General features: G+C 40.4%; 1 protein-coding gene across 1 annotated transcript; it reads right to left on the bottom strand.

Moving 5' to 3' along the window:
- Positions 1 to 11,324: 11,324 nt before the first annotated feature.
- Positions 11,325 to 14,153, bottom strand: LOC115651152 (P2Y purinoceptor 1-like). Its single transcript, XM_030562114.1, has 2 exons — positions 14,123 to 14,153; positions 11,325 to 12,301 (listed from the first exon to the last, which is right to left on the bottom strand). The coding sequence occupies exons 1-2, from the start codon at positions 14,151 to 14,153 to the stop codon at positions 11,325 to 11,327; spliced, it is 1,008 nt and encodes a 335-aa protein (XP_030417974.1).
- Positions 14,154 to 21,205: the final 7,052 nt, after the last annotated feature.

The following is a 21,205-nucleotide window of genomic DNA, read 5'->3' as shown; positions in this document are numbered from 1 at the left end:
GTGAGTCCAGCAGGATACTGCACATCCTTGAAGTTTTTCTCATGGAACTGAGTGCAGACAATTGTATTTATGATTGATCCTGCACCCTTTGATCAGGCAGCATTCCCACTACCTGTCAATGGAAGTTTTTTTCTGACTGAAGACTGCAGGTTTTGGGTGCCTGAAATGAACCAAATACTGCACAGTTTCCCTATATGTCTTTTGACTGACTGTATTCCTAATGAATTAAGCAAAACAGAAGCTAAGAGTTCATGACTGTATTTTTCAAGGCTCATTTTTTCATATTAATATTGATCCATCCATCATTAAGGTTTTCTATGGCACTCATCACAATAGTATCTAGAGATTTATAGAATCAGCCTGATAATATACATCTCTTACTGGGTGTCTGACTCAGCTTGCTAAATTTAGTTGTGTCACTGATGAACACAGTACAGTGTTATCATATTAGATATCTGTAGATTGTATCAGTGAAATAAATTGGTGATTTTTTATTAATTTAAAAATATTTGGATTCTCTAGCAATTGCCTGCAACCTTGCTTTTGCTACATCACTCATTACAAAATGTATTGTCCTTTCTTATTATGTGACATGCACACAGATCCACAAATGAAGTGGTATTGTATGATAGAATCCTATTTACAAATGTGCAACTTTGTAGATGTACATTTAAAAGATTTAAAAGACCCTCCACTCTACGCACACACTCACATTCAGCCTGAGACTTTGGGGGTATCCAGAGCCCCTTGGAGGCTTTGAAAATCTGTTTCAGTAAAATAGCATCATATAAAGTACACTTATTTGAGGCTCACAATTGTTTATCCCATAAAAATTCAGCAGTAAGGTGCATGACCGCAACAGAATCCAAATCAATTTGGGAACAATGCTAGTGTGAGCAAGGATCACAGATTAAGTCTGAAATTCTGGGCCCATTGAAGTCAATTGACCATTAACATCAATAAAGCCAGGATTTCACCTTAATAATGGTGCAGTTTGGTACCTCCTTTGGGACTGGGGAACTATAAAATCCCAAAGGGATGCAAAGAACTGTAATTTCTCTTAGAAAGAAGTCAGGCCATATAGGAAGCTTGAAGGCAGAGAAATTGATTGAAGAGAGTCTGGAAGAAATAATAGCTCATTAAACCTATGGGCATCTATTTCCTGTGCATTTATAACACTGGTTCTCAACCTATTTACTACTATGAGTCTCATATGCAGATCTCTATGTTTATGTGGGCCACATCCACACAATATATATACTACCTGTATGGCTCTGAGGATGTCACATGGGCCACAGCTGTGTGCTGATTGGGTAGCAAGCAGCCCACTGGTCATGAGTTGAGAACCACTGATTTATAATATAGTTTATGTTAATAGGTTTCTCATTAAATAAATCCTGTGGTAGGTCCTTAGCTACAGCTAAGAAAAGGAAACACAAAGATGGCTTTAACTCATCTTTGCACCATTCTCCCCATCAGGGGTCAGTGCTGGTCTTGTCCTTGGCAGAATTTAGAGCAGCCTTTGGCTGATCTAGCTATGTCCTGAAGGCCTGATTAGTAGCATCTAACCAATGGTCAACTCCGTTGAAAGCTGCAAAGATCAAGTCACTTAAGAACCCAAATGTGGCCTTTACCCATTGTCATGGGAGGACATCCGTTAGTGAGGTCTCTGTGCTGTGTCCTGCTCTGAAGCCCAGTTGTTGAAGCACTCAGGACGCCAGCCAATGTCACATGTAGTTGTAGTTTGGTTAACATTGCTTCCTTGTTGATTTTGTCTGAGATGCCATCTGAGAAGTAGCTGTAGATCTGCTTCATAGCCAGCTATCCTCACTTTCTCCTGAGGTTATGACTGCAGTCCCATACAAGCAAATATGGAAGTAAAGACTACTGAGGGATTACGTTGAGAGGTTCTGTAAAGTACGTACTAAAACTGCGTATAATTGATTGCTTCCTGTTCCCCCACCCTCCATATGTTGCTTGGTTTATTAGAGGGTAAACTCTTCAAGGACAGGATGGTGTCTTCTAGTGTGTCTGCACAGCATCTAGCACAATGGGACCCTGATCCTCACTGGGGTGTCTGGAAGTTCTCACAAGGTTAATAATAATAAATAATGTCTCTGCATATGCTGTACTTTGGAATATATTATTCAACTATAGCAGTACAAAGCAGTCTGAGATCCAGTTTAAAGATCTCCTGTAAGTATTCTCCTCTTGTGGGTCTATTGAATATGGTTTTAACTGAAACAGGCTGAGGAGTTCCTAAGCAGCTGGACAGAAGGAAAGTTAATGCTCAGCTCTACCCCGAATTAGTCCATGCTTATTGAAAATACAGCCCTGTGGCTTTGGGGTGAGAGCACAGGAACAGGTAGGAAACAAGAAAAGAGACAGAGAGAGAAAGATACCAAGGATCTAATGAGGAGCTGGCTACAGGGTTGGACTGTGCAATCTTTCGGCAAGTAGAATCCTCTGTGTGTAGCTCTTCTGGCAACCTCTGTTCAGAGTGAACAGAATAAATGAAATTGTGAAATATTCTGAGACTCCCTTTGTCACTGTTTTTTCTTCCAGTGAAAAACTGACTTACTTCAAAGTCCTGTCTCGCCTCCTTCCACTTCCATGTTGCTGCATTTGCTTGGCAAAGGTATAAAATTGATAATTCTAATAAGAAAGAAAAATGAGATTATTGCACTAATCCAGAACATTCATTTAAAGGTTTTTTTCCCTATTTTAAAGCATTCACATTTTGAGTTTTATTATAATGTCAGAATCTGATTCTGGGTTGATTCAAAAGTTAAATTGACACGTAAGAATCAAGGGCATGCTTTATTTGGTTGAAGGCATTGTTTGTGCCCTCTCGTGGTGGAAGTGAATAAGGCAGTGTAAAGGGGACTAATTTTTTTGTTTTTCCTGTAAGAATGTATTTCAGCCTGAACATAGAGAGGGTTTGATTTTAGGTTAGCATATTTGATTGCTCCACAGTTATAAATTTTCAAGCTACATTGAGAGGTTCTAGTTTCATTTTTTTCCAACTAGTTTACTTTTAACATAGACAACTAGATACTGAACAAAATATTCTAATTGAAATTCTAAACAATTGACAAAGCCCATTTAAAGTGCCAAACAAAGCAGCACTGCATTATAACACTCGCAGCTTTTCTGCCTTGTCATAGAGAAATTTGTTATCATACATTTTATATATGCCTTAGAAATAAATATGCTTAACTTATTCTTAGATTTTCAGAAAGCCTTTGACAAGTTCCCTTACCAAAGTCTCTTAAGCAAAGTAAGCTGTCATGGAATAAGAGGGAAGGTCCTCTTATGGATTAGTAACTGGTTAAAAGATAGGAAACAAAGGGTAGGAATAAATGGTCAGTTCTTAGAATGGAGAGAGGAAAATAGTAGTGTCCTCCAGGGATCTGTTCTGGGACCAGTCCTATTCAATGTATTCATAAATGATCTGGGGAAAAGGGTAAAAAGTGAGGTGGCAAAATTTGCAGATACTACACAAGATAGTTAAGTCCCAAGCAAACTGCAAAGAGCTACAAAAGGATCTCACAATACTGGGTGACCAGGTAACAAAATGGCAGATGAAATCCAATGTTGATAAATGCAAAGTAATGCAAATTGGAAAATATAATCCCAACAATATATATAAAATGATGGGGTCTAAATTAGCTGTTACCACTCAAGAAAGAGATCTTGGAGTCATTGTGGAAAGTTCTCTGAAAACACCCACTCAATGTGCAGCAGCAGTCAAAAAAAACAACGAACAGAGTGTTGGGAATCATTAACAAAGGGATAGATAATAAGATAGAAAATATCGTCTTGCCTCTGTATAAGTCCATGGTATACCCACATCTTGAATACTGTCTGCAGATATGGTTGCCCCATCTTAAAAAAGATATATTGGAATCGGAAAATATTCAGAAAAGGGCAACAAAAATTTATTAGGGGTATGGAACAGCTTTCACATGAGGAGAGTTTAATAAAACTGGGATTTTTCATCTTGGAAAAGATACAACTAAGGGGGGATATGATAGAGGTCTATAAAATCATGACTGGTGTAGAGAAAATAAATAAGGAAGTGTTATTTACTCCTTCTCATAACACACAAACTTGAGATCACCAAATGAAATTAATAGGCAGCAGCTTTAAAACAAACAAAAGGAAGTATTTTTTTCATATAACGCACAGTCAACCTGTGGAACTCCTTGCCAAAGGATGTTGTGAAGGCCAAGATTATAACAGGGTTCAAAAAAGAACTTGATAAGTTCGTGGAAGGTAGGTCCATCAATGGCTGTTAGCCAGGGTGGGCAGAGATACTGTCTCTAGCCTCTGTTTGCCAGAAGCTGGGAATGGGCAACAGGTGATGAATTGCTTGATGATCACCTGTTCTGTTCATTCCCTCTGGAGCATCTGGCATTGGCCACTGTCAGAAGACAGGGTACTGGGCTTGATGGACCTTTGATCTGACCCAGTATGGCCATTCTTATATTCTTGGCTATCACGGCAATGCTGATAATTTACAATCTTGTGCTCATCTAAAATTTAATACCAAAGGATCCCAAAGGTCTTTAGTAATCAGTCATATAACACAGAGAAGTGCAACTACCTCTGGGTGAAACATCAAGAATTTTAGCAGTGCATAGGAACACTGTACAAAAGTTTATGGTGGTGGAATTTAAGTCAATGAGAAGTAACTACCTAAATTGAAATCTGGCCAAGCACATTGGTGTTAACGTGTGTTTATTTATTAATGCTGTTATGAGATATTTAATTATTATAAATTGTCAAGACTCCTATTTTACCTTACTATATTTAATCTAATCTATTTTTGTTTTAATAACATCCTTTATTGCTGTGTTTAAAAGGTGAATTAAATCTTATACAACAGACAAGCGCGTCTTATTCTTCATTACATTAAGGCTACTTTACACACTCTGTCAGTGTAAAGGGGGGATTAAAGTGAATGTAAATATAATTTATGCTACTTTAGTGCACCTTCACATTGCCAGAGCTGTGCAAAAGGGTCTTTGTGTAAATAAGGATCAGTCCCTGCCCCTTTGGAAGCACAGTGTCAATTTCCTTTTGTTGCTTTGTTGCTTTTATATTATTTTAAAGGCGATTTTGGGGTCCTTGACCCCTTGGCCCTCCAGTTCTAAAAATACCTCTTAAGCATAAAAAAGTCCCCACAATAGGCTATCCCAATTTGGAGGGTTTTCTTATCTATGGAGATGCTCAACTAAAGGTTTTTAGAAAATCAGGAAAACTGCACTATGTTAATGAGCAACTTTGAGCCCTAATGAGACATTCGTCTGTCATGTAACTATTCTTGAACAGACAAGTGCTTGCCTGCAAAGTTTCTTATAAAACCAGTCGTAAGATGGCAAAAATTTTGCAATGGCTCTTACTTTTCTGAGGACAATTTTTATTTTATTTTTCTCATTATCACATTAATACAAAAAATACCCAATCAGCTCTAGTTGTTATTTGTCTGTGGTTTTGTTGACATTAGAATCTCTTTTTGATATTCTGTTATCTTTCAAAACATGATTCTTTCACTGCCTATGAGCAACAAAGATTTTGGCTTTTTTTCACAATAAATATTTAGAGCAGTAAATGGTGGTAGATATTTTCTTATGGGAAAGAGTCCACATTTTTCAAGGCAAACATGAGAATAAATGTCCTTTTTCTTACCACAAGACATTAAAGAGAACTGAAGCTTTTAAAAGGTTCTGAGGGAACCTGTGCAACAGAATGACTGTATTGCCGCAGTTTTGTTGAATACCTAAGGTGTTTCTCAGTTTTCCCTCTGGGAACATCTAAACAGTACATCATTAAAAATGGCAGGAAAACCTCTGCTTTGTTTTAGGACACTGCTAATAAGCTTGCTGACAACTGTGCTGTGTTCAAGGGAACAAGGGATCAGGGGTGTAAGACACTTGTTAGTTTGAAACTGAAACACTGCACCCTCCTGTTTTCCTGAAGTGATCTTGTGTAAATGGAAACATTGGCTTCTCTTGAACACAGAGTTCATTTCCAAATGTCTCCGGGGAACAGACTAACCTGAGGCTGGGGACCTAGTTCATCTCATTTTCATTTCATCGTATGATGGCTAATTTTACACCTTTTATACACAAACATTCTTGTTATATGTTGGGAAAGGACCCACTATGGCCTGGAATAGCTATTTGGCTTTGTTAGAAGACTCTGTGGCTTCAAATGCAACTGGGTGTGTGCAATTAGATGACCAGCTAGACCAAATTGGAAGGAAAGTACCATTCCCCATGCTTGATATGGGATGGATTTGGTGTATCACATAGCAATGTATGCTCCTTTCAGGAACCCTATGGCTGTGCACCTCACTGACCTCTTCAAGAGCATTATCCTGGTCCTACTCCCATTGACTCCAGTAATGCAGGACCAGGCTCCACATGCTTATATCCCAGGCTATAGAAAACCTGCAGCATAAAATTACTAAGTCTGGTGGAGAATGAAAGCTCTTCAGGGCAAGGAGCTAGACTGTTGATTAATTGCAGTTAACTCACACAATTAACTCAAAAACATTAATCGCAATTAAAAAAAATCATGTTTTAATTGCACTGTTAAACAATAGAATACCAATTGAAATTTATTACATATTTTGGATATTTTTCTACATTTTCAAATATATTGATTTAAATTACAACACAGAATACAAAGTGTACAGTGCTCACTTTATATTTATTTTTTATTACAAGTATTTGCACTGTAAAAAAACAAAAGAAATATCTTTCAATTCACCTAATACAAGTACTGTAGTGCAATCCCCTTATCATGAGAGTTGAACTTAAAAATGTAGAATTATGCAAAAAAACCCCAACCCCTGCATTCAAAAATTAAACAATGTAAAATTTTAGAGCCTGCAAGTCCACTCAGCCCTACTTCTTTTCCTGCCAATCACTCAGACAAACAAGTTTATTTATATTTGCAGATAATACTGCATGCTTCTGGTTTACAATGTTACCTGAAAGTGAGAAGAGGCGTTCTCATGACACTGTTGTAGCCAGCCTTGCAAGATATTTATGTACCAGATGCACTAAAGATTGATATCTCCCTTCATGCTTCAACCACCATTCCAGGGACATGCGTCCATGCTGATTATGGGTTCTGCTCAATAGCCATCCAAAGTAGTATGGACCAATGTATGTTCTTTTTCATTATCTGGGTCAGATGCCACCAGCAGAAGGTTGATTTTCTTTGTTCAGCCTCCCAATATTGGTATCAATTAGAGCCAATTATGACACAGCACTTGTCTACTAAGAACTGGAGACCACCAGTTCCTTTCACACTGAGCATGTTGTCAGATATTCATGACTTTTGGTTGTCAGCTTCTTTCAAAGGGCCCAATCCAAAGCCCATTGAATTAATTGCAAAGGCTCCAATGGGAGTCTTCAGTGAGTTTTGAATCAGGCCAATCATAAAGTTTTGACTTCTTATTAGCACTAATTTGAAAGTTCTTCATTAAACACAATCTCCTAGACTGAATTTCTGGGATGCAAATACTTTCTAAAAGTCCTTTCTGTTTGCATGGTTGTGTTCACCTTCACACTCTTTTCTACTGGAAACACCATTCCCTGGAGGCAATTTATCTTGCTAAAGATCTCTGTTGAATCCATGAGCCCAGCAAGTCTAATATTATGTCACCCTCTAAACTGAGTTGGTTTCTTTGCTTCCACAGATTTTCATAGCATGATGCCTGCTTTTTGTGATTTATGACAAGAATATTAATCACCCTCCGCATGGTGCATGCCTCATCATCAGTATGCGCCATAAATCATCCAGAAGTACCTTCACATCTGGTTAGCATTACACCTAAGGTATCAAGCACTGCAGTCTGTCTCAGTCTGCACGGGCATCTTAACTTCACACATACACTGTGCCTTGACTGTTCTTTTCCAAAAAGCTTAATAAATCAATTGCCTGTTATTCAAAAGCCACCCAACCTCCGAGAAGCAGTATTAACAGAGAGCCCCCATCAGTCCTCCTTGACTAGAAGCATGGTGAGTAAGTCATAAATCCTGAATGGTAATGGATGTGTGTGTCAACTGAGAGAAAAATAGTAGGATTTGGTGGGGCACAGAAGAGAGGGAATTATAAGAAAGTCTGCAAATTTCTCTGTTGGGACTAAACTACAGGAAGCTAAATACTGCCTTAAATGTAATGGAATCTTCTTAGCCCTGGTCTACACTGGCGCGGGGGTGTGTGTGTCAATCTAAGTTATTGAACTTCAGCTACGTGAATAACATAGCTGAAGTCGACGTACTTAGGTCTACTTACCGTGGTGTCTTCACCACGGCGAGTCGACTGTTGCTGCTCCCCCATCGACTCTGCCTGTGCTTCTCGTGGCGCTGGAGTACAGGAGTCGAGAGAATGCTCAGGGGTCAATTTATCACGTCTAGACTTGACACGATAAATCAATCTCCGTTGGATCGATCGCTGCCCATCAATAGGGTGGGTAGTGTAGACATGTCCTTAGAGAGCATTAGTGCTTATGCAGGGAATTCTTCAGAGATGCAAGGGCTAGAAATCCTTTCTAAACCTATGGCCAATCTGTGGGGCTGAAAGCAGATTCTCACTAGCCCTTAGGCATAGGTTCTGGATCCTCACAAGTGCTGATCCACTCTTTCGTTCCCTGTCTGCTCCCAGTAAGCTGTCTCAATGCCAGCATGAAACCCCTCCTTGGCACATATTGGAATAGGAGCCACCATGAATGGCCATTCTATCCACGCTCCATTTCCCTGTAAAGGAGCAAAGTGGTGCAAAAGGCCAGGTACGAGCAATGCCACTCTATAAGCAGAAGTTGTCTCTAGTTAGTTTTGTGGCCTGATTTTTCAGAAGTGCTGAGCTCCCACTGAAATCAGTGGGAGCTCTGGGTGTTCAGTGCTTCTGAAAATGAGGCTTTATTCATTCTTAATGAATGTGTCCCATTTAGTTAAGGATTCCATCATCTTAGATTTTAGCCTCTTTCACCCTCTTCTCCAAGACCTTTTCTTAATGAATCCTTTGCTGTTTCATAAAGGGTTATGGAAAGATGTAAATCAACTAATAAACATTTTAAAATGAAAATGATTAACGAGTGGCTGATAAGGATTGTGAAACACCTGGGCCTGATTTTGATCTCAATTTGATCTCAGTTTCATTCTGGTGTAATTCCTTTGATTTTATGTCAGTGTAAGGAAGATCAGAATCAAGCCCATTCTGGTCTCTGTGGATGAGGAAAAAAGATAGTGTAAACTAAGCTTTTCAGTTCCTGATTGCATCCAAGCACCTGGTATCTCCCAGTGTTTCAATATATGTTCTTAGAGAAATGAGCTGGCCTATGAATGGTTATCCAGCACAATATGTTTGGTATGAATAAGCTACAAAAGGTATTATCATAATCTACTGATTTTTCCATTGGTCTTATAGCACAGGGAGATTCTGCACAAGGAATAAATCCAGGTAGCTGCAATGCAACCAGAATGGAGAAATTGTGGATTACTCATGAGGTAAAATTGGTGGAGGATCAAGAAAGTTGACTGTTGGAAATGGGCCACTGTAAGGAGGCGACCTGGCTCCCCACCGCGCCTGAGAGGGACGAGCCAGATCAGGTGCCTCAGTGGGCGGAGCCACCGCCGCCTGTCCTCACCCCCTGGAAGTCAAGGGGTGGGACAGGAAGTATAAAAGCCCGGCCCAAGCTCTCAGTTGGTGGCTGGCTGCCAGAGAGGACAGATGCTGGTGCCCGAGCTCCCGCTGGGCCCAGCCTACCCTGTGCTCACTACCTGGAGGAAAGCTGGCCTGACCCGGGGGTAGCCGACCCTGGTTTGGCTCCTGAAGAGCCTGAACCCATGTCAGTGTGTTTCGGCCAGGATCCCCACTGACAGCAGCGTGCCTTTGCCACTGCTAGGGCCCCGGGCTGGAACGCAGTGGAATGGAAGGGCCTGCGTTCCCCCTGCCACCCTCCCAAGGGTGGCAGACTCCTCCTCTCCCTGGCCTGAGGAGGCCTTGTGGGTGGACGTATGATATACTGTGTTTACTCAGCCTGTTGAAGGCCTGAGCCTGAACTGCTACTGCCCCGCACTGCCCAAGGGCCTGGGCTGATCTACTGTGTTTGCAGACCCTTTATTCCCTCAGCGCCTGCTGAGGGGTTAGGCCTACCCGGACTGCTGTGTGTAAGGAGGCGCCTTGGCTCCCCGCTGCACCTGAGAGGGACGAGCCCCAACACCCCTGGCTTACAGCCACCTTGATTGCATTGGCATTGTTAGCACTACAGAAGTAATTTTCCCTCCTTTAGTGTTTACCCCTTTCTGTCAACTGTTGAGAATAGGCCACTTCCAGCTTAATTGAATTGGCTCGTTAGCACTGACTGCCCACTTGGTAAGGCAACACTCACCTTTTCATGTGCAGTACTATATATACCTGCCTCCTGTATTTTTCACTCCATGCATCTGATTAAGTGGGTTTTAGCCCACAAAAGCTTATGCCCAAATAAATTTCTTAGGCTCTAAGGTGCCACAAGGACTCCTCATTGTTTATGCTGATACAGACTAACACAGCTACCACTCTGAAACCTGTCTACTTTCTAAGATGAGCAAAAATAATGCAAACATCTGTCCTTGCCAACCTTTGAAATCATTGCCAGAAGCAGACGTTTTCTTATACCCAAGGTATCTTATTTTTTGAGTGAAAAGTTTTTGTAGCAAGATGGGCTTTTCTCAAAACAAAATTTATGAAAAATTGTCAACATACAATTTTGTTTTCATTTAAAAAACTACATTTTTAAAATATTTTTGAAATAAATCAAAAGTATTGAAAATTTTATCAAAATTGAAAACAAGATTCAATAAACAAACATTTGTTCATCGGAATGGGGGCTCTGGCAAGTGAAAAATGCTAGTTAGCATTTTGTTAACATTTTCAATTTTGACCAAAAAAAGGATCAGTTTTGAAACTTTTGAAATAGTAATACTTTTTGTGATGTTAAGTTCATTTACCAGCCAGTTCTGTTCACTACCTCCGTAGTTTTTGGTGTTTTGAATAAAATGGAACCAGGATTCACACAAATTTTAGTCTCTGGGACTTCCTGAATAACTTTATTGCTTACAACCATCTCCCACATCGCCAGAATTACATTTCCCAAGTTAATGGTTCTTACAAATCTGAGAGATCAAAGCATCTCCAAGGTACTATATAATCCGTGATCTCCTGACAACTGAAGTCGACGGAGTTTTGCTGTTGATTTCAATGGGACTAAAATTTTGCCCTAATTTTCAGCTTGACAAAATTGGTTTTGTGAGGGAATGGAGTTATACTGGGTACACAGATGTCCTTTGCTGTTGACTCCTCCAGGTTTTGGTGTGACAATAAGAGGAGGCTATTTTGCAAACCTGGTCTCGAAAATCCCCTCCTGCCAGGAAACAGAAGAGAGGGTTGATGCAAGTATTGAGGCTACACACTGCTACCTCTACAAAGAACACGGTGTCTACATGCTCAATGGACCTATTGCCATTGGGCCACAATGCTCTTAAGAAGATGCAGGTGTTTCTTGACAGGTGGTAAGGGAAATAAAGGAGTGCAAAAATTATCAGAACAGAGTACATGAGCTTGGTGAGCTTATCCCTTTTCTGAAAGTGATGAAGGCCAGTCTTTTGCAGTGTCCTGACACTGCTGCAGTAACAGTAACAGATAGCAATGAAAGGCAGCAAGCAGCCGACCACCGTGCAGCACATGGAAAAAAGAAGCATTATATAGGTGGAGCTGGAAAATACATAAAGAGAACAAATAGTTTTGTTGTCTGGGCATACCTGGGTGCTGGCAACGAAGGGGACTGGCACACTGGCCAAGCTAGTTGCTACCCATATGGAGAGGCAAATCAGTAGTGATTGTTGTTTATTTAACAACCACAGAGACTTTAGCGGATGCACTATAGCCAAATAGCGATCCACACTCAGACAAGTGACAAAGTAGATGCTGCAGTAATAGCAAACATGGTAAATTGTCCTGGTAATCTTACAAAGAGTATCTCCAAAGATCCAATGCAGCTGATTTAGATGGTAGTAGATCAGAAAGGGGAGGGTTAAGATCCAAGAGATGTCAGCCAAAACTAAGTTACAAAGGAAAATAGTGCTCCTGTTCCAGCGCTTCACCCGGAACATGAGGATCCAGATGACAGGCATGTTCAAAGTTAGTCCCATAGCCAGGATAAAGAGAAAGGTCCCTGGAATGAGGGTCCTCTGGATGGTGCCTAGGATGGTGCCAGCACTTCCACAGAAGTCAGCCTCTGCTTTCTGTCCAAATACAAAGCAAACTGGTTTCACTGAAGCTCAACATTATAAACTGAATAAAGTCTGTCCACCTCCCATCATAACCAAAATGAGATGTCTGAGCCTTTGCTCACTGGTCTTGTCATGGCAAATAAATCATTATAGTTCTGATCCGTACAGGGTGATCAGATAGCAAATGAGAAAAATCAGAATGGGGTTAGGGGGTAATAGGTACCTATATAAGAAAAAGTCCCAAATATTGGGGCTGTTCCTATAAAATCGAGACATCTGGTCACCCTAGATCCATAGCCCACTGAAATCAATAGAGGCTGTCACTGACTTCTATAGGCTTTAGATCAAAACCCATAATAGTAACTGAAGGGCTGATTCATCTGTCATGTACACTGATGTAACTACACTGACTTCAGTGGACTTAATCCTGATTTTCTGACTCTTCATGATAGAGCAGGGCCAAAATGAAAAGTATTTGTTAGTATTCATTTCAGTGAATTCATATTCATGTTGTGTTTGCTTTCTGTGAACTTCCAAGCAAACTAGTCTGCTGGTGGGAGTGTTCCCAGAAATGGCAAATTTTAAGCAAATATTGGAGCATAATTGTCGCAAACACATTTTTAGTCTGTAGCTGTGACTATCTGCACCAAAACCTGTTTCTAGAAGTTATGCTCAACCAATCAGGAGTGAAAAACATGCAGTGTAACCTATATGCCAAGTGAAAACTAGTCAACAAAGCTTCAATTTCATATACTAGAAATCCATAATGAACTATCTTCTTGTGAAAGGATCTATGGACCAAAATGCACTCAGAGAAATTACAATTTTGAATAGCAAATAAATTTGAGAAAACTGTGAGCAGACAGTTAATGCAGAGAAAAAGAGTGAAAATATACTTGATAAAGTAATCATCCACTGCTGTACACTCAAGCCACCAGCAAGACTTGAGATCTAGAAGTTCTGCTTCATCAACAAGTGTCATTCTATATGATCGTTTGTTCCCTTGCTATGACTATATCTTTTAGCAAAGAATCCCTGGGGACTCCAGCTATCTGCAATCCTGAACTTGTATTTTATCCTCTCTCACATCAATGAGAGACAAGTCCCAGAGAAATTAGTGAGGGACCAGGACCTCTGATTTCAAAGGGAATCCCTTTGGTGTAAATTATTGTTCTTCATGAGTACAGACATCACATTCTGGCCAGATGGATCAAGTACCAAATATTCAGTCAGCCATAATTTGTTCAACATTTGATTCACTTAGCCATCTAAAAGCCTTGATTTGAAGCACACAATTGCAGAGACAAAACGAATCCACAATTACTCAATGCCCACAGAAATGGATACTATTATGCAAAAATCTGGCTCTAAAAACCAAACTAAACCTCAGTTCTTACCATAAGAAATGATCTACCTGAGTTAAATGTACAATATTAAAGACTGAAAAAATTCTCTCCCCCTTTCCCCCATTTCTTGTACGTTTTGTGGACTGTGCTCTATTTTAATTAATTTAGCACCACCTGCCATACTGTATCAGGACTGCAAGGAAGAGATTCTAAAATGAGTTGTAAAAATCTGTTTGTCTAAAAGGAAGAAAGAAAGTGTTGCTTTGATGATAGTGTATCTTCTTTACTTCATTTATTGTGCTAAGAACTATAAACTGTGGATACCTTTTCCAGTAGTTAACTATAAAGTCCCAGAATTGCCCATGACAGCCTGGACTAGAATAATCGTACTTAAACACTGAGTCAGGAAACTTCACACATCCAGCTTCATATGAAATCATGGACACCACCACCACCCCCAAAAAAGAGAGACATGGCAAGCACTTATCTGGCCAAGTGTTCTCCCCATCCTCATCCCATATACTGTTCTGTTTTGTATAGCTGTTTGCTCCTGTAGTTACCCACTTACTAAGGTAACTTCCCGGCTCCCTGACATGACAGATGTGTGAATATTATCACAGATATAATGGCTTTGCATCTGCACAGGAGGAGGGGAGGGTGTTCCATATATAGGCAGGTATCTGATTACACTGGGTGGAAATCTGAAGTGTTTTTTTCTCAAAGCTGAAAGTGAGTCAAGATAGATTTTCTGTATTGTTCCAAATTCTAATTTCTTTCAACTGCTAGTTTCAAAAATAAAAAACAACCCCACCTTCCCCACAACCAGCCTTTTCTGTGCATGCCCAGCTTCAATTCTTCCTGTTCATTACCCATAAGTTGGCTCCTCTGTCTTATTTTGTGTAGAAGAAAAGAGTGATTTACTGGCAGACTGTAGTTTGAATTTAAAACCTCCTTCTGGCCATAAGATAACAAGCATTCTGTTGGTCCCTGAAGCAGGGACTTACTTTGTCTGGCTTCAAATCCATCCACTGCCTCAGTTTGGATGTACCACCTCAGTTTCCCCTCATTGCCCAGATAATCAGTCTTCACACTGCAAGTGTTCTCTGAATAGCCCTCCCCTTCATAGTTCATTAACATAAAGTTCAAAATGACTTTTAATTTCGAGGTCATTCTCTTCACATGATTAGCTGATGACCTTCTGAGAACTTCTGTTACATTTCAAAGAAACAGGTTTCCTGCTGTTTTGATTTCCTTTCCTGCAAGGTCTCTCTCCCTCTTTCTCTCTAATATAATCACTGTGGCAGCAATAAGTATAACAGCAGCTGTGACTCTTTCCTCAGGACAGCCAGAACAGTGAGTCACTGTGTTACTCTTCTGCCTCAGCAAGGCGTATGCTTTGCTGGGGCTTGGACTGTGTGTCAGCTCCCTGTCTGCCTCACCGGCAAACTTGGAGAGACTCTGTTACCTGCAAGGCAAGGTGAGACTAGCAGTCAGTGAACCTGTTGCCCCCTCAGAAACATCTCTCTGCAGTGTCCAGTCCCTCACACTGGACACTCACAGAAATGACTGATTGCTGCCTCCAAAGAGACAGTGAGCACTCCAGTCTCTCAGTTTAACTGAAGACTCATACTTTAACTCAATATAACAGTACTGAGATGGTTTATGTTACTATACTAAGTTTAAGTTTAGTAATAAAAAACAGACATTTAAGTGATACTAAGCAAGAGAAAAATAAACAGGTATGGTGCCAACACAAAACAATCTGTCTAGTGACTAAAACTCAATTTTAGCAAGTTGCAATCTTTGCCTAAGAAGTTTTCTCACTTACATCAAGTTTGCAGCATCTCCAGCCCTTCAGGCCTGAGGATCCAACTCTAACAGAGTCAGAGGTAGTTGTTCCCTTTGGATAACTAAGCAGTTCTTTCCCCTTCCTTTTATAGTCCAATAAACTTTCAAACTGTATTCTTTACAAAGTAAATCCAGATAAAGTTTCTGTCCCTTGCTGGTAGATGCAATGCTGTCTTCCTCATCCTCTGGTCAATTTGCTTTTTTGATTGGCTTAATCACCATTTTTACCTTACATGTAAATGTATTTCCATTGTCTCTGGTCTTACCTTGCTCAATTTACATCGGAGACACAGGCAAATGGGTGAAACAACATTCCTTTGCTTCTAACTGTTTATTCACTTTCCTTGGAATGCTTAAATTGAACATATTTTAGGAACATACTTCCTGCACGCATACATATTTCTTTACAAACTAACTGTACACAATAATATTAATAACCACCATGTCACCAGTTTTTATATACCTTACAAGACTCTGTTTGGCTAAATAATATAAAGACAGTGTGTTGGGTGCACCCTTTGCCAGTTGGCATAAAGGGGCTCCGAGAGTGTGTCTACACTGCAATAAAACTCCCTTGGCTGGCCTGTCAGCTGCCTCAGTCTTGTGTGGTTCAGGCTGCAGAGCTATAAAACTGCAATGTAAACATTTGGGCTTGGGTTGGAGCTTGAGCTCTGTGACTGCATTGGGTGGGGGGAAGGAGTGTCTATCCATTGCACTGAGACTGAGTTCAGACTCGGGTTTAAGCCCAAGCTCCCCTTTCAAGCCAGTGAATGCTGTGGGCTATGTAAGGAAATATTTTCTTGTATTTGTTTCTGATTTGCCTCACTATTAGTTATCTTCCATGAAAGAGTCAACACAAATATGTGTTGAATTTGCAGAATTGTTTTGGTTTAAACCTCCATCCACTCTAACTCCCCCTACAATTTACAAAAAAAAAAAAAATCAAAATGTTGTTTGTTTCAAATAAAAAATAAAACATTACATTTAGAAAATGTTCAAAAGACTTTTCATGTCAAAATGTACTTCAAGTGTATGCTAAAAAGAATTTTTTAAAAAATCTTCAAAATGTAATACTTTTTTTCAATCTGAAACAAATTTTGTTTTTCAAGTTAGATGTTTTGGTATGGCCACTGAACTGACCAATCTGTTATTCACACAGCTGTACTTTCATGGTGTTAGGGCTGGCTAGGGGCAACCTGTTTGCACCAGTCAGTCGCTTAATCGTGATCAGGAGATGAGTAGCAGGCTTGGGAGTGAGCCAGCTCAGAATGCCAAGAAGTCAGGATCAGACACAAGTTGCAGGCAGCTAGCAGAGTCAAGGACAAACCATGATCAGAAGCCAGAGTCTAGGGTCTACAGTGAGCAGATTCTGGAGCAGTCTGCATTGTTGCTCAGGCAGCTGCCCATAATGCCTTCCTTGTCTAAATACTAGCATCAGCCAATCACTAGGGTATGAAAGGCCACCATAAAGGACCTGCTGGGCGGTATTGCCTACAGTCTACCTGCACATGTTCCTCTAAAAGCCCCTACTCTAAGTTTCCAATGGTGATTTGGAAATGACAGCAGACCAAAATCCCCTTGGGCCCAGGTTCTTACAGGTGGGGTCAGGATTTTACCCAAAGAGTTTCTAGAATACATGGCAATACCTGGGAACAAATAACTGTCTACATCACTGCAATGTTTACTGATACTTTGCTAATGGGATAAATGTTTAATCAAGAGACACTGATAGCAAAGTATTACATGGTGACTATATGGCAACACACCATAGGCTTCTCTCTACCTTCCTAGCAGTTCTTTCATTTTAGTTCATTCCTGATGGGGTATTTTTATACCTTTTCCACAAACCACTCTTGAAAATATATGCAAAGAGTCAGCTACCATATGGTCCATGCTTCCAGAATATTTTTTCCTCTATTAAATTGTACAAAGTAACAGTTGCAGGAAATCAACAAAGGTCAGCATGATGAGAGCTAAATGGAATAAGGGAAAATCTGATGTTGAACTAGAGGTTTTTGTTGCTGAGTGCAGGACCATTTAGCTGCTGTACATAGCATTGATGGCAAGCATGTAAGGTATGCTGAGATGCGGGAGGAAAACATGAATCTTCTATAAAAGATCCAGCTACTTAATGCACATAACGTCAGTAGAAATTATGATGTCCCTGCCCCAATATATTTCAATGCCATCTCCCTATGTCGAACTCCCTATGTGCTTGTTGGAAATAGGATGCCAGTGAAGACTTCTAAGGTTATTATGTTAAGCAGGTTGTGTGTAAAGGTGAGAAATGCCAGTCCTGTCTTGGCTGGGAAAAAGGTAGCACATTGGGGTTCACAAGGCTAAAAATAGGTGGCTGGTGTGACTGGAACAGATGGAGCAGGAATGTTTGCATAGAAGGGCTTCAGCAATATGAGAGGCTTTTCTTTTTTATGTGAGACAATCACACGAGCCTGTGTAAATAAGTTCTATGAGGAGCAGGGATTCAGTGGTATAGATTCTGCTCTTAGTTAGGATGATGTAAAACCAGAGTAACTGTTAAACTCCACTTAGGTTAGTTCATATTTCCACCAGTAAACTCAGAATTTGATCTCATGATAGTATTTTAGGAGGCCAGGGATGAGTGCTCATAGGCAAAGATTGGAGTGTGGTTACCAGTGCAATACGAGCACTTGACTGTACATAGATCAATATGGATTGAGCTTGTTCCGCTCTAACAACAGTTTTGCACCAGTGCAACTCCAGTGATTGCCCTGGAGTTACGCCTCACTAACACCAATGTAAATGAAAATTGAATCAGAGCCTGCAAAGTGTACATTTTCAGCATGGTTTGCAGTATGTTACATTGGTAATTCTCATTAAGAATGTGGCTATTTTCCATCTAGAAGTAACCAGCCATTACTTTAAATACCGTTATTGATTTAATAGCTTTTTCAACGTAGCAGCTGGACCTAAGGATCCTGGGCTGTCTTAGATTTCAGTTACACCAGTGTAAATCTGAAGTAACTCCAGGGACATCAATGAGATTACTCTGGATTTGACCATGTACCAGATCAGCAGCTGGCCCCTGTGAGTGGAAAGAGCATTCCACAAGGAGCTCTTGTACCTAGGAACATGGGAATAACCATACCAGATCAGACTATTGGCCTTTCTAGTCTGGTATCCTGCTGCCACCAATGGTCCAATTTAAATCACAAAGTATATAAAAAATCCACCTGAGTTTAATAATAAACTGTTTATGGTCATATATATACTCCATATATTTTTCTCGATTAAGAGCAGAGCTATACAGATTTCTATTTCTTTCCTGACCCAAGCTGTTCAGTTAGTGCATAGTACGCTCAAGCAACAGCTGTGACTGTTTGACTACAAAATGACAAATCAAGGTCAATTAGTAATCTCGGTGAAAAAGGTGTTATTTCCTGGTTAACTGTTGCAGCGCTGCTTTGTCCAACAGCTAAAGAAACTGAACTCACTTAATTCACATTTTAGACTATCATTTCTCGTTAAGAAAGAAGACAGTTATTGGGGCAGAGGACTATTCTTAGGCATCTTTCAAAGTAGAGATCTCCTTGCCAAATTTCATATCCCACTCCTCTGCCTAGCTGATTTCTCAAAATACAGCCTCGAACCATTGCAATGCATTCATAAAGCATTTTATGTATGGGCATAATTGAGAGTAGGTAATTAGGTTTTTGTTCCGGTTTAAAATTGTTACATCTCAGTGTCACCATTTAAGGACAACAATACAGTGCTTAAAAACAGAGGGGTAGATGTTCAACTGTTGAAAATTTGTGTTGTGCCTTTGACTTCCAACCCTTTCAGGGTGTCAGGTCCAAAAGCCTCTCTCTTTATAGATGCAGCGTCTGTTTAATTTTGGACAAGGTATTTTTCTAGTGCATCTTCTCAGTGTGTTGCCGAATTCCATTTTGAGACAGATTTGAAATGTGCAGATTCTGATGATGTAGCATGCTACCTTCCAGACCCTAGCTGGAGCATCTACTCTCCCACATACCTACTAATGGGACAATTACGTTTCTAGAACTGAATTACAATTAATTTACGTATAGCATGAATTTGCTTGATATTTAATAGAAGTTCATTCCATTTTGTCCATCAGTACTGTCCGGCGTCCAAATACATCCTAATGTATGTATGCATGGAGAATGCCCTTCCCATTTTTGAATAGGACAAATGAGGAATGTAAAGGAAGAATGTTGACTAGCCACAAACAGGTGCACTGGACAAAACTAGCATTAGCACTATTTCTCCTCTTGTACCATGTTAAAACAGAAGAGGTATATTCTGAGTGCAGCCCTTGTTATTGGGTATTTGGTAATCATGCAAGGTAAATAAAAGCTTTGATATTTTCCCCCAATTGAAAATTTACCATTTACATTAATGGGGGCCGTATGGGGCTGTTGTCACAGTTCAGGGCACCTCCACCTTGTGGTCTGCCAAGGGCACGCACTGTAGGCTCCTGCTCCTCAGCCATCACCTGTCTTGGGTGTAGACACCCATCTGTCTCCCTCCTGACCAGAGTTTTTCCAGGCTGCACAGTTCCAGGACTACTCTACGATATCCCTATGATAGACTATCAATACCCTGTAATAGCCTGAACAAAGCTTATGAAATTAAACTTTAGTGAACAAAGTTAAACCTTACTGAGTTAGAGTTAATACCTTTAGGGTACATGATATTAAAAATGCAATTGTGTATGTTATTCTACCATCTCTAGTGGAGATGGGGAAACACTATGTACTTCCTCCATTATCAATCCTTGAAAGCCACCCCCATGGAGAGGTGCATATAGTAGTTCAGAATGGATTCTCTGGGGACCAACAGACAAAGACAGAATTTTTGGAGAAAGAGCCTGATTTTAAACAGGCTCAAGGTCGTCTTCCTGTTCCAGCTAACGGTCAGGACCCCCTGCTCCTTATGGTAGGGCTGGAAACACTGGGGTCTACCAGTGTCACATCAGACTGAGTGCTTGTACTGATCTGAACTTGTGCAATAGTGCAATGAACTTGTAACCCCAGGAAATCCCCCTTGAGTGGGGGTTTGAAGAACTGCTCCTGCCAGAATCTATGTTACGGCTGCGGTTAACTCTAGCATGTTTATTGGCATGGAGTGCTTTTTATCTTAAGAATAAAGTAGGCTTGCATAGGAAGTGCTGTGTGGTACCTTATAACTATAGCAATCAGACCTGTTAACCATCTCTGAAGAGAAAGCAAGCAGGTGTCCTTAGGCAACCTGTCTGTGTTGGGAACTGTGCAGCTGGACTACTGAGGGGAAATACAAGTGCAGTTGCCCTGGACTGTGACAATACCCAAGCAAGTCATACTACCTAAACAGGCCAATGTCTGTGCTTTGCTTTCTCTCCAGAGACTATGAACCACTGTAATTGCTACCTGTTATAAGTTACTACACAGCCCCATATAAGCAAGCACATTTATTCTTAAGGTGAGAGAATTACAGAGAAAAGGTATTAACACAATAAAAGAGCCTATGTGCATATTAATATACATACCAGAGATCATCCCACACCTGCAGTAAGAGCAGTCCTTCAACCGCTTCCCCCCTCCAAGAGGTTTTTCTGTGGTATAAAGTTCATAATAGCTTTAGGTCAAAACTCTCATACCCATGAGTAGTTCAGTCTTCCTTTATACATGTAAACAGGTGATCAGCAGACAAAGGCTCCCTTCACAGGATATAGCTTCA

The sequence above is a fragment of the Gopherus evgoodei genome, chromosome 4 (genome assembly GCF_007399415.2).
Source record: "Gopherus evgoodei ecotype Sinaloan lineage chromosome 4, rGopEvg1_v1.p, whole genome shotgun sequence".
NCBI classification, from domain to species: Eukaryota; Metazoa; Chordata; order Testudines; family Testudinidae; genus Gopherus; species Gopherus evgoodei.
The sequence above is the reverse complement of the archived record's forward strand: the minus strand, read 5'-3'. Positions and strand labels throughout refer to the sequence as shown.